This window comes from Hermetia illucens, chromosome 2, assembly GCF_905115235.1.
Source record: "Hermetia illucens chromosome 2, iHerIll2.2.curated.20191125, whole genome shotgun sequence".
Classification (NCBI taxonomy): Eukaryota; Metazoa; Arthropoda; class Insecta; order Diptera; family Stratiomyidae; genus Hermetia; species Hermetia illucens.
The window spans coordinates 10,421,582-10,435,838 of NC_051850.1; the positions used below are offsets into that span (position 1 = coordinate 10,421,582).

The following is a 14,257-nucleotide window of genomic DNA, read 5'->3' on the forward strand; positions in this document are numbered from 1 at the left end:
ACGAATAGCTAAAAACGTAACAATTGGTAACAGCGAAGGGGTTAAGTGACGGAAATCGTAACAATTGGTGACAGCGGTAGAAATACGTAAAAGCAAATTCGTAACAATATATTAAGTGAGAATATCCACTTTCGCGCGATTCTGACATTCAAAGTCTTAAATTTGCACAGAAGCGACAATTTTGGCCAATTATAACGGTGTTAGCGATAGTGCGATTTCCACCAAACTTGGTGGTATTATGCTTTCCACTGTAGCTAACACTACAATCAATTTCGTGATTACTAAAAATTATAGAACAATAGTATATTGTTAATATTATTTGAAGAGACATCGGCATGGAGGGTATTTCGAAGCCTAAGCACCATATAGTGGTAGCCTCTTGATTGATTTTTTCAGAGTTTTTGGTTGGATATTTTCTGTGAATGGGTCTGTAAAACAAATTATCACCTTCAACCTCCCGCACTCCCCACCTTTTCAGCTAATGACAAAACTGGGCCCCGCTTGGCTAAATAAATTGAAGTGGTCAAAGGGTAGTATAGGTCCCAGGGCGAAACGTGGATTGGTACCCACAATGGAGCATAAAACCTGAGAAATGCCTGCTGAACCAACACTAACAGCTCTACTACCAAACCCTATCTCCACCTCCACGTGGTGACCGCTGGGAGCTCTTTCTTAACGAAAAGCTGCAGACGGAGAAGGATGAAGGCGAGTCTCTCGCGCCTAAAAACGGGACGAATTGTACCAACTGGTCCTCCAGGTTGGGGGTTGGGTAGGGCTCACAACCGTACAAGGAAAACAAATTGTTACGAAGCCACAACAGGAGCCTCGGACTGGACGGATTATACAACGATGAACCCGACAACGACAACGGAATAACGATTTGCGCAATTTTCTCATGGAACGTGCGCTCCCTATACAGAGATGAAGCTGATGAGCAGCTAGCCGATACCCTGTTCCAATATAGGGCTGATATAACAGCGTTACAGGAGATGCGTTGGGCAGGGACCGGTTTCCTGGAGAAGAGCCGCTTCATCATATATTATAGTGACCATCCAGTAAACCATGTGCTCGGAGTAGGTTTCTTAGTCAGCCAAAAAAATAAACCTGCTCTTATCGGGTTTGAAAACATAAGCGAACGGCTATGCACTCTGCGCAGCGAGGCAAATTTAGAAATATAAGCCTCATTAACGTTCATGCCCCTACAGAGGAGACTGCAGAGTCGGAGAAGGATACCTTCGACGAGGCAGCAGAACGAACCCTCGAAGACTGTCCCAGATATGATATCAAAATCATACCTGGGGATTTTAACAGCCAAGTAGGGAAGGAGCCCTTATTCAGGCGATACGTTGGCTCCCATAGCTTACACGAAAATACAAATGAAAACGGTTTGCGCGGAAAGCGGTCCCCAAACATACATGGGCCTCTCCAGACGGGACCACTTTCAACCAAATTGACCACTTGTTGATCGAATGCCGCCACCTTTCAGCCTTGATGAATGTTAGAACATATAGGGGGGCTAATATAGACTCGGATCCCTATCCCTATCCCTATCTCGTTGGCATGGTGCTTCGAGCTCGAATAACAAACACCACCTAGAATCCCCTCTGACAATCAGGTGAGAGTGAATACCAAAGCCATCCACAACACAGCCCTCCGCGACACCTATAAGAGGGAAATGGATACCGCAATACCTGCAGTCAACAGAGGTCCTGGAGATGAAGCATCAACAAGTGATCTTCACAACCACCTGAAGAACGTTATCATTGATACGGCCACAAACATACTTGGCCCCAGCCGCAAAAGGAGTCGGAACGGCTGGTTTGACGATGAATGTAAGCTAGCTACGGAACGGAAGAATGCTGCATGCCGAGTAATGTTGCATTCTCAAAGAACGCGGGCACGCGCAGACACTTGTCACAAACTCCGCCGAGCGGTGAAGCGACTTCACAGACGGAAAAAGGAAGCCTGGGCGAAACAACGAGTCTGTGAACTAGAAAAGTACAGGGAGCAATCGCACCAGGCGTGTAAGTTTTACCAACAAGTCAGCAGGATGAAGCCTCGATGGTCATCCTGCCGAGACAAAGAGGGAAATCTGATTTCCGACAGAATGGGCATATTGGAGCCATGAGTTGAGTACTTTGATGAGCTACTGAACAACCAGAACATCGGCGAGTTGGAGGTCCCGCCAACTGAAGACGACGGATAAATACTGCCACCATCAAGTTTAGGAGAAACAGTCCGTGCAATTCATCGGCTAAAAAATCATAAGTCGCCAGGAGCCGATGGAATTACAGCCGAATTGGTTAAATACGGAGGCGACCAGTTACACCAAGTGGTTCATCAACTTGTGCTCAAGGTATGGGACAGCGAATCAATGCTTGACGATTGGCAACGAGGCATTATCTGTTTCATACATAAAAAGGGAGATATCACACAGTACAGCAATTATAGAGGTATCACGTTACTGTGTGCCATCTATAAGATATTCTCCCTATCATGCGTCCTCTTTAACCTGGCCCTCGAGAAAGTGATCTATCTCACCATAGGGTCAAAGCTCTTACTGTACCAGACTATGATCTTGCCAGTCCTCATGTATTCCTCGGAGACTTGGGTTCTTAGCAAGAAAAATTGCGAACTCTTGGCCGCGTTCGAGAGAAGAATCCTCCGAAGAATTTTTGGCCCCCTACATGAGGATGGACGACTCCGTAGCCTACACAATGACAAAATCTATGAACGATACCATGACCGTTCGGTTGTGGATAAAATCCGCCTCAATAGGTTACGGTGGGCGGGTCACTTAATCTGTATGGATGAGGATGATCACACCCGGAAAGTCTATAAGGGCAAAATCTATGGTAGAAAAAGAAGACGAGGCAGACCCAGCCTAAGATGGAGTGATGGCGTAGGTCAGGACGCCAGACAGCTTTTAGGCATATCGAATTGGTGGACCTCGGCGCAAAACCGGGATGTCTGGAGTTCTGTAAAGTATTTAAACGCACAAATATAAAAACACAAAATTATTCCGTAATTTTGTCTTTTATTCAATGTTTCGTGCTCGATATTCGACCGAGATCTTTTTTCTTCTATAATCTTCTATTTTTACCACTTCTCCACGTATCTCTGATCTACTTTAGAGCGTAAACTGGACAAGGGGAAGGGTTTCAAGCTAAACCTGTTTTCACACACACATGTATGATATTATTGGAAGATCTCCGTCAAGATCCATTCCCAATTTTCTCATTTGTGTAGGATTGCAAGCTATGGCAACAAGTTAATACGTCTACTAATTGCGTGTTACCATGTTCGTCCTACACGTTTAACTAAACCTTTTCCACGATAATTATGTAATTACATAGTTTTCATCCGATTGCGCATTGATAATCAATGAGTCGGAGACACTTTAACTCTCATTGCACATTCCGAATACGAAATAAGTGAGAGATATAGAGCTCATATTTTGTCTCAGTTTTAGCTTTTTACAGATTTCGATTTCACTACTTAACAAGTTCCTTATTAAGGCAGGCCTAGACCGGATACCGGTTGTTGCGCCGTTGATGATGAAGGGGAGTGTGGTAGCTGTATAGTATCTAACTGTAGTTACCACCTTTCCGAGAATGCGTACGACGGGCAGACAGACAGTAAACCCATTTTAATAAGGTATTATTTTACACGAAACCTTAAAAATTACCTAAATTGGACTTCTAGCGTTAAGAAGACGGGAGAGCTGGAGTAGCTGCTGATAAGCATAACAAATAAAATCGATCGTCCGGCGAGGTTGGCTCAACTCAGAAATAACAATATGTATAACAAGAAGATTACGACTGTAAATAAGTGAATTGAATAAGTGAACAGTCCAAACTGTGGCTTGAGTGTAATATTGTCTTGAAATTAGAGATACAAAATCTCTCACCCCAATAACGTCTTACTCAGGCAACCGTATTGACGTAAAAGTGAACACAGTTGGAGGTTTTCTCAGATGTTTTTGATCGTTCCAAGCCTTCAATTTTAGATAGGAAAGTGGACTACATTCAGTGTTAAGTTCGTCTAATATAGGAACTAGTGAAACAAAGGTAGGTATCACTGTCCTTACCATCAATATCTAAACTTTCATTACTTGATATTTCATTTTAGATGAATAAAAAAGTTGGAACAACTCAGAAAACGCTCTCCGAACTCAACGACGATTGCCTTCAACATATACTGTCATTTCTACCTCTAACTGATAAGCTCATCCTCGGCAGCTATTTGGGCGAAGATAGGGTTCTCCAGGTAGTATCAGAAAAGGATGTGTTTTATATGGAAAATTGTATGAGACGTTTAACAGTGGATGAGACCATGCAGATATTAGAACGTTTTGGATACCAAATCAAGAATATTTCCCTAGCTCGTCCTAGTTATTTCACAACTAACGAAAGAAGACCCTACTACGAGGTTATAGAAGCACATTGCCGTAGCCTGGAAGCTATTCGCTTGTGGTATCCAGCCTGTGAATCTGAACTTGAAATATTTAGGAAAATATTATTTACCAACAACTCTGTGGAATCGATTTGTGTAAGGCAAGAAGATAGACAAATTCGACACCAACTTTTACCCATAATTGGAAATATGCAGAGCATAAAGTATTTAGATTTAACAGGTTTCCCCAATCTGACTGGAGAAGAGATAAGTCAAATGACTAGCTTAGTCGAGTTAAACATCAGTCGCTGTGAATCGTTTGATGTGGAAAATTTCATCAAACTCATGAATGGGAATAATCTGAAGTCCCTTGATATATCCTATTGCCGTTTTTTCAAAAACTTTGCGATCCAAGCTTTCTGTGATACACAACATGAATTAGAGCATCTGGTCATCGACGCGCTAACTTTGTCTGTAAACCATGAACGGATTGAACAATTAAAAAAGCTCAAACAACTTACTTTATACAACTTTAAACCACTCCGACATGCAGCAGTTTTCAAAGATCATAAATGGAACCTCCAAATAGCGGAAATATCCTTGCCTTATATTAAGTCATTGAAGAACCTAAAAGTTTTCCATCTGCTGGAATGTTTGGCTTTAGACGATTACCAGCTCCAAGTACTTGCTCTGGGAATACCCACCTTGGAAGACTTGCGGATCGATATCCGTGTTGGAAGCGATGTTTGCGATGTTAGTGGTGATGGGCTTATCGAATTAATTAGGATCTTAAAAAGTTTACAGAAATTCCGCTTTAAGATTCATTCAATAAAATTCGATTTCGATCTACTTCACAAAATTATAGACGCTAAAAAACAGGGAAATCCCCAACCACTCAAGATATACTGGGGAGGAGACATCCACGAGGATCTCCTTAAGGTAAAGGTATTTCTAATATGCTGCTTCGATTGATCTATATGAGTGCAATTCCTTACAGTCGGGACTACATCTTGATAACTTGGATGTATTGGAGGTCAGGCCAGCAGAAAACTCTTATCGTCCTCCGCAATCACTTTGCCCTGTCCATTGGAAAGTGGACGAAGTGGAGGAAATACTTTTTTTACAATATGCAAAATTACGTATCGACATTGACAGAATGTTGAGGCTGTAATTCAAGCGATTCCTTAAATTATCCTCAAGTAAATATCTTTTTTAAGGTCATACAATAAATATTTGTAAATCTAAATACATGAATATACACTCGCTAGAAAAAATGTGCGTACACTAAGCAGTTCCTGGTTATTCGTTAGTAAAACACACGAATAAATTAGTTTTTTAAAAACATTTTATTGTTTGCATATTGCTTGTGGTCTTGTTGCTTTGATAAGGCCACTTTTACGAAATTAGAATTCAAGGAAACTGAAATAAAAAAAGGGAAATAAGAAAAGTCACAAATGTTCAGTAGAAAAAGTCTGCGTACAGCCACATAATTAGGTGATTCCCCGAAATATAAATCCTTGCCATTTGGAGTAAATTGATTGTGAGTTATTGCTTTATGGCTGTGTTTGAAGTGTGAAAAATAAGGACGTTTTTTCGTTATTTTGTGTGTATAATTGTTATTATGGAATTGAAGCGAAAAGAGATTTGTGTAAGTGAAAGAAAAGTTATAATAAAATAATGGGAAGAAGGAAAAAGTTTCCGCGAAATAGCCAGGATAGTAGGAAGGCGACATTCATCTGTTCAAAGGGTAGTTAACAACTTTAAATCGACGGGAATAATAACATTGAAGCCACGATCTGGTCGCCCATCGAAGTTGTCGATTAGGGAAAGGCGAAGTATTATAGGTTCGGTGAAAAAGAATCCACGAATAACTGCACCACAAATCGCGAAAGATATTGAACTTAAGTTCAACAAAAAAATTTGTGCTGATACTGCACGGAAAATACTCAAGAGAGCTGGTTACCATGGGCGAGTTGCACGTAAGAAACCATTTATTTCATTAACTAATAGGCGAAAACGAATAAAATTTGCGAATAAGTACGTAAACCAATCAAATGAATTCTGGGAAAATGTGCTTTTCTCAGATGAAAGTAAATACTGCATTTTTGGAATAAAAGGAAGAAAAATAGTATGGAGAAGAGCATGTACAGCATTGAATAAAGAAAATTTGATGCCAACGGTAAAGCATGGTGGTGGCGGAATAATGATTTGGGGGTGTATGGCAAGTGGTGGCGTAGGAAATCTGCAATTTATAGAGTCTACCATGGACAAATATGACTACCTAAATATTTTAAAACGTCATTTAAAACAAAGTGCTGAAAATTTACGCCTGGGTGACGAATTTTATTTTATGCATGACAACGACCCTAGGCATACGGCTGAGGTTAATAAGCTGTGGCTATTATATAATGTTCCCAAACAGTTACATACACCCCCACAATCGCCAGATTTAAATCCCATAGAACATCTGTGGGATTTATTAGAACGCAGAATTCGCAGAATTGGTGGTCAAAGGGTAGTATAGGTCCCGGGGCGAAACGTGGATTGGTACCCACGATGGAGCATAAAACCTGGGAAATGCCTGCTGAACCAACACCAACAGCTCTACTACCAAACCCTATCTCCACCTCCACGTGGTGATCGCTGGGAGCTCTTTCTTGACGAAAAGCTGCAGACGGAGAAGGATGAAGGCGAGTCTCCCGCGCCTAAAAACGGGACAAATTGTACCAACTGGTCCTCGACGTTGGGGGTTGGGTAGGGCTGACAACCCTACACGGAAAACAACTTGTTACGAAGCCACAACAGGAGCCTCGGATAGGACGGATTTTAAAACGACGGACCCGGCAACGAAAAAGGAACAACGATTTGCGCATTTTCTCATGGAACGTGCGCTCCCTGTACAGATATGAAGCTTATAAGCAGCTAGCCGATACCCTGTCCCAATATAGGGCTGATGTAACAGCGTTGCAAGAGATGCGATGGACAGGGACCGGTTTCCTGGAGAAGAGCCACTACACCATATATTATAGCGGTCATCCAGTAAACCATGTGCTTGGAGTAGGTTTCTTAGTCAGCCAAAAAATGAAACCTGCTGTTATCGGCTTTGAAAGCATAAGCGAACGGCTATGCACTCTGTGCTTGCGAGGCAAGTTTAGAAATATAAGCCTCATAAACGTTCGCGCCCCTACAGAGGAGACTGCAGAGTCGGAGAAGGATACCTTCTACGAGGCAGTAGAAAGAACCCTCGAAGCCTGTCCCAGATATGATATCAAAATCATACTTGGGGATTTTAACAGCCAAGTAGAGAAGGAGCCCGTATTCAGGCGATACGTTGGCTCCCATAGCTTACACGAAAAAACAAATGATAACGGACTGCGGACTATTCAATTAGCAGGGTCACACGAAATGCTTGTTGGAAGTACCTGGTTTGCGCGGAAAGCGGTCCACAAACATACGTGGGCCTCTCCAGACGGGACCACTTTCAACCAAATTGACCACGTGTTGATCGAACGCCGCCACCTCTCAGCCTTGATGAATGTCAGAACATATAGGGGGGCCAATATAGACTCGGATCACTATCTCGTTGGCATGGTGCTCCGAGCTCGAATAACAATACCACCTAGAATCCCCTCTGACAATCAGGTGAGAGTGAACACTGATGCCATCCATAACACAATCCTCCGCGACACCTATAAGAGGGAAATGGATGCCGCAATAACCGCAGTCAACAGAGGACCTGGAGATGAAGCATCAACTAATGATCTTCACAACCACCTGAAGAACGTTATCATGGATACGGCCACAAATATACTTGACCCCAGCCGCAAAAGGAGTCGGAACGGCTGGTTTGACGATGAATGTAAGCTAGCAACGGAACGGAAGAATGCCGCATACCGAGTAATGTTGCATTCTCAAAGAACGCGGGCACGCGCAGAGACTTATCACGAACTCCGCCGAGCGGAGAAGGGACTTCACAGACGGAAAAAGGAAGCCTGGGAGAACCAACAAGTCTGTGAACTAGAAAAGTACAGGGAGCAACCGCACCAGGCGCGGAAGTTTTACCAACAAGCCAGCAGGATGAAGCCTTATACACCTCGATGCTCATCCTGCCGAGACAAAGAGGGAAATCTGATTTCCGACAGAATGGGCATATTAGAGCGATGGGTTGAGTACTTTGATGAGCTACTGAACAACTAGAACATCGGCGAGTTGGAGGTCCCGCCAACTGAAGACGACGGACAAATACTGCCACCACCAAGTTTAGGAGAAACAGTCCGTGCAATTCATCAGCTAAAAAATCATAAGTCGCCAGGAGCCGATGGAATTACAGCCGAATTAGTTAAATATGGAGGCGACCAGTTACACCAAGTGGTTCATCAACTTGTGCTCAAGGTATGGGACAGCGAATCAATGCCTGACGATTGGCAACGAGGCATAATCTGTCTCATACATAAAAAGGGAGATATCACACAGTACAGCAATTATAGAGGTATCACGTTGCTGAGTACCATCTATAAGATATTCTCCACTATCTTGCTAGGCCGGATAGCCCCATACGCCCAGAACATCATTGACCCATACCAAAGAGGCTTCACTCCAGGCAAATCAGCAACAGATCAGATTTTCTCTCTGCGGCAGGCGATGGAAAAACTGTTGGAATATGGACAACAGTTGCACCATCTGTTCATCGACTTTAAAGCCGCCTATGATAGCATAGCCAGGGTAAAACTGTACACGGCCATGAGAGAATTCGATATCCCAACGAAATTAATAAGACTGACTAGGCTGACCCTGACCAATGTGCGAGGCCAGATAAAAGCAGCAGGATCACTCTCAAGACCATTCGACATCAACAACGGTCTACGACAAGGGGATGCGCTATCATGCGTCCTCTTTAACCTGGCCCTAGAGAAAGTGATCCGTGATGCTGAGGTGAATGCAAGAGGTACGATCCTCTTCAAGTCCACCCAACTACTGGCCTATGCTGACGATATCGACATCATGGGAAGAACCACCCGAGACGTGCAAACTGCCTTCATCCAGATCGAGCAGGCGGCGCGAGATCTTGGGCTGCACATCAATGAAGGCAAGACAAAATATATGGTGGCAACGTCAGCACCGAAGACCAATCAACCAACAACATCAAACCGCACTGGTCAAACACAAACACGAACAAGAATAAGGATAGGAGAATACAACTTTGAGACCGTTGACAATTTCTCCTATCTAGGGTCGAAAATCACAACCGATAACAACTACGATGATGAAATCCGCGCACGGTTGTTGTCAGCCAACAGAGCCTATTTCAGCTTACAAAGACTGTTCCGCTCGAAACGTCTCACCATAGGGTCAAAGCTCTTACTGTACAAGACTATGATCTTGCCAGTCCTCATGTATTCCTCGGAAACTTGGGTTCTTAGCAAGAAAAATTGCGAACTCTTGGCCGCGTTCGAGAGAAGAATCCTCCGAAGAATTTTTGGCCCCCTACATGAGGATGGACGATTCCGTAGCCTACACAATGACGAAATCTATGAGCGATACCATGACCGTCCGGTTGTGGATAAAATCCGGCTCAATAGGTTACGGTGGGCGGGTCACTTAATCCGTATGGATGAAGATGATCCCACCCGGAAAGTCTATAAGGGCAATATCTATGGTAGAAAAAGAAGACGAGGCAGACCCTGCCTAAGATGGAGCGATGGCGTGGGCCAGGACGCCAGACAGCTTTTAGGGATATCGAATTGGTGGACCTCGGCGCAAAACCGGGATGTCTGGAGTTCCTTATTAAGGCAGGCCTAGACCGGATACCGATTGTTGCGCCGTTGATGATGATGATGAGAATTCGCCAATACGATATAACTTCAAAGGATATGCTGAAAAATGTATTACAAGAAGAATGGAAATAAGTGTTGAAGAAACATCTAAACTTGTATCTTCTATGCCGAAAAGATTAAAAGAGGTCATAAAAAGAAAAGGGTATCCTACAAGCTACTGATTTGCTTTTCATATTTACTCAAATATAATTTTTTTTAAATATTTGTTTACTGTACGCAGACTTTTTCTACTGAATTATTGCGATTCTTTTAATTTTTGGCTTTATAACCTGGTTTTTGTAAGACTTATAACTTAGTGAATTAAATACACTAAAACTACGGAACTATTTGTAATGTTTGGATAATAAATTCGCCACAAAAATTAGCTTAATTTTTTTGTTTTACTAAGGAAAAGTATCATACTACTGAGTGTACGCACACTTTTTCTTCCTAGTGTATTTGGAAAAAACAAGCCTTGTTTTTGACGCTGCACCCTATATACAGTGCGCGTAATTTCTATATACACACTCCATGTATTGCTCGTTGTGACTATATAGAAGCCTTGAGAAATATAAAGTTTATATGATAGTAAATGTATCTTTACTTATGTTTAGAATAACAAAAAAAAAAAATAAGAAAATACATCTTAATTTTTTTTTAAATTGCCAAAAATTACATTTTTACTGGGCAATTTCTTTAACTCATGCGTTCATTCGCATAGACTTTCCTTGCAAGTATCCCTCATATATTCTTTATGAGGCTAAGATCAGGACTTCGATGGGACCGCTGCAAATTTTTTATTTGTTTGTCATTTAAAAATGATGTCGCGTATGCAGTAGCGTGTACCGCGGCGTTGTCATGTTGGAAATTCCAGTCAATGTTATTATTCTCATCTAAATGCGGTATCAAAATGGCTTCCAGAAGCTCAGTATAAATTGCTGAGTTCATTTTGTTTGGTATGATTCCCTGTCGAAGGTTACCGGTAAAAAAAAATTTCCCTTAACATCGCTCTCATTGCGCAGCCCAATCTTCCATTCTGGCAAGTTGGGCTTTTTTTTCTTCGGCTAACACTTTTCCACGAGGCATCGTTATAATCTAAGCTAAAAAAGTTAAATTTGAGCCCTGTTTTACGTAGAACACTAAAAATTTCACGTCACACCTTTTAATTAAAACAAAAAAACTTTTCAAGAGTAACTTTATAGACATTTTAGCTACTTGCGTTTATAGAAATTGCGCACAAATGATTACTATCGACCAAAAACAAAATACCATACATTTTTTAGCTGAACTAAATGGCGCTGTCATAACGAATTCTCAGAAAACCAATGAACTTATATTCCCTTCAATTGTTTCACACAATTTTCGCATTGTATGCATTTTCTAAGAAAAAGAGGAAAAATTTGACTGCGTATAAAGAAATTGCGCTCACTGTAGTGCTACTCTGCTGATTCTCGATGATTTAATGGCAACTTGGATAAATTTAGTAATTTTGTAATGAACCTTGGGCCGAGAACGATCTAGAGGGAAGAACTATGCCAGAAACCTAAAAAGTTGGTGAAATTGACCGTGAAGGTCCACCCGCTGACCTACTGAAGCTCCATCAAAGTGCTCGGTTGACACGTTCTTGTCCGCCTCTGTGCTAGCCAGGCTCGGGAATGTGGAGTGGGGAGCGTCCTTTGAGCGCTTTGATCCCTCATGTGTCATTAGTACAAAATTAACGTGTCTATACCGATTATTATTATTATACTGTTAGGGGAAAGTCGCACCGCGTCCTTGAAGAAATATTGTGCCCCTTTTACTGGTTATAGTGTACCTATTGATCATAGTATCTCAAGCAGGCCTATAACCGTTAAGAACTTTAGTATATTCCCTACTTCCAGATCTTTCAGCCTTGCATCTGGTAGTAAGTGTTCGCCCAGATGCCTCGACCTACTTTGCATAAGTGCCGGACACTGTCCCAGAACGTGTATAGAGGTTTCGTCCTCCTCCTCACAAAACCTGCAGGCAGTGTCCGTAGATATCCCTAGCTTCCCTGGGTGATAGTTCAGCCGACAATGACCAGTGAGAATTCCCACTATGATTCGCAGGTTCTTTTTGGTGAGGTTTAAACAATCCTTTGTACGTATGGGTTCGTATCCCCCAGTAAGCACCCTGGACTACTCCATCCCCGATAGACCCGCCCAGTATAGTTCCCTCAACCGTTCCTCTTCATTTCTTAGATTCATAGCCATGAAACCGTTTCCGATTCCACAGAAGGGTTCTGGTCCGTGTAAAGGCGTCACTGCTCCCTTCTTGGCTAGTTCGTCCGCTGCCTTGTTGCCTTCCAAACCAGCATGGCCTGGAACCCAAAGTATCCAGACCTTGTTGGACGAGCTGAGTGTATTCAGTCTCTCAATGCATTCCCATACCAGCTTAGAGTTCACCTGGTTGGACCTAAGTGCCTTGATCGCTGCTTGGCTGTGAGGGATCCGTCAGTGAACCAAGTAATCAGTTGCTGGTTTAAGCCGTATGTCGCAGCCACGCTCTCCCAGTTTGCCTTGTTACTCCAACGTTTTTCAAACTTCTTATCGAAGTAAAACCTCGTTGTCATGTTATCCCTTGGTATCAGTAATTCGGGATACCGCCTAGAAAGAATATCAATCTTCCTTCGATTTAGGCAGCTCCCCGCCTCACTTATACAACCGGCTATCCTGAATATTGCCCTCCTTGCCTGCATCTGTATGTGCAGATGGAGAGGAGTTAACCCCAGAAGGACCTCCAGGGATGCCGTTGGGCATGTCCTCATTGCTCCACTGATACACACGCAAGCCAGCCTTTGGAGCTTATGTGTTGGGTTCTTTCTGCCCAGATTACCGCTCCATAGGTAATCATTGGCCTTACTATTGCAGTATATATCCAAAGTAGTATCTTCGGGCTGCAACCCCATTTTTTTTCTTCTATGGATCTGCAAGTCATCAGAGCCCCGTGGCTTTCCGACATGTCTCTTCCAAAGTAATTTTTGGTCTAGCGTAATTCCCCAATATTTGACCTTTGTTTCTCGTTTTACCTCCATATCATGTAATGTTATGGCGCTCAGCTGATCAAGCTTACGCCTCCTAGTGAATGGTACTATGGTGGCTTTGGCTGGGTTGATCCGCAGTCCCACCTTCCTGCACCAGGCACTAGTAACCCTTAGTTCAGTTTGGATTCTATCACATAGGGTATCTTCATATTTGCCCCTACAGATTAAAACAATGTCGTCTGCGTAACCCTGGACTTGTATTCCAGTATTTGTTAACACGTCCAGGAGTTCATCCACTACCATACTCCACATCAGCGGTGGTAGTACCCCACCTGTGGACAGCCTTGAGCGGTATTCATGATAATAAAATTTGTACCTGTCGGTACCTCTGTTTGCCTGCTTTCTAGCATTTTGCCCATCCAGAATGCCAGGGTGTTTCCCATTCACTTGCGGCTCAGGGCATCTTGTATATCCGTGTGCGATGTGTGGTCGAATGCTCCTTCGATATCCAAAAACGCGCACAGTGCAATTTCTTTTGTTTCTATGGCATCCCGTAGTACCTCTGTCAGCTGATACAGAGCAGTTTCAGTTGACCGTCCTGCCCGGTAAGCGTGCTGACAGTGATGTAGGCGATTACGCTTTGTCTATGACCTTCTCCACCGTCTATACAGATACATGGGTTCGCACCAGATTTAAAAATAAACCACAAAAAAAGAAATTCGCGACTATATACTATTATTAACTTTATTTGTGCAGATATCGGAATGGGATGTATTTTGCGGCTTAGATTTCATATAGTAGGATCACTGTGATTTCAGAATTTTCGGTTGGGTAGTTTCTGAGAACGAGACCTGTTTCACTTTTTGAAGCACAAATTTTGTGCCCTACCTACCCTAGGTTTCACCCAATATCAGAAAGAGCAGTTTCAGAAAGTACCAATTGAGCCCTTTCAGTTGATACCACATATGGCATGTTCTGTGAAAAAAAAATGGACACTCCCCTTTCGTATGTATGGGGACACCCCTTAAAATTCAACACAAAATGGCGT

General features: G+C 42.7%; 3 protein-coding genes across 4 annotated transcripts in view; 2 read left to right on the forward strand and 1 right to left on the reverse strand.

Moving 5' to 3' along the window:
* Window positions 1-14,257, reverse strand: part of LOC119647842 — a 142,887-nt gene that overhangs the window by 106,140 nt on the left and 22,490 nt on the right. The gene's annotated exons all lie outside the window — the stretch shown is intronic.
* LOC119647837 overlaps window positions 1-14,257 on the forward strand; it is a 43,894-nt gene that overhangs the window by 25,323 nt on the left and 4,314 nt on the right. The gene's annotated exons all lie outside the window — the stretch shown is intronic.
* LOC119647836 lies at window positions 3,926-5,739 on the forward strand. Its single transcript, XM_038049083.1, has 3 exons — window positions 3,926-4,070; window positions 4,132-5,334; window positions 5,393-5,739. The coding sequence occupies exons 2-3, from the start codon at window positions 4,132-4,134 to the stop codon at window positions 5,564-5,566; spliced, it is 1,377 nt and encodes a 458-aa protein (XP_037905011.1). The 5' UTR covers window positions 3,926-4,070; the 3' UTR covers window positions 5,567-5,739.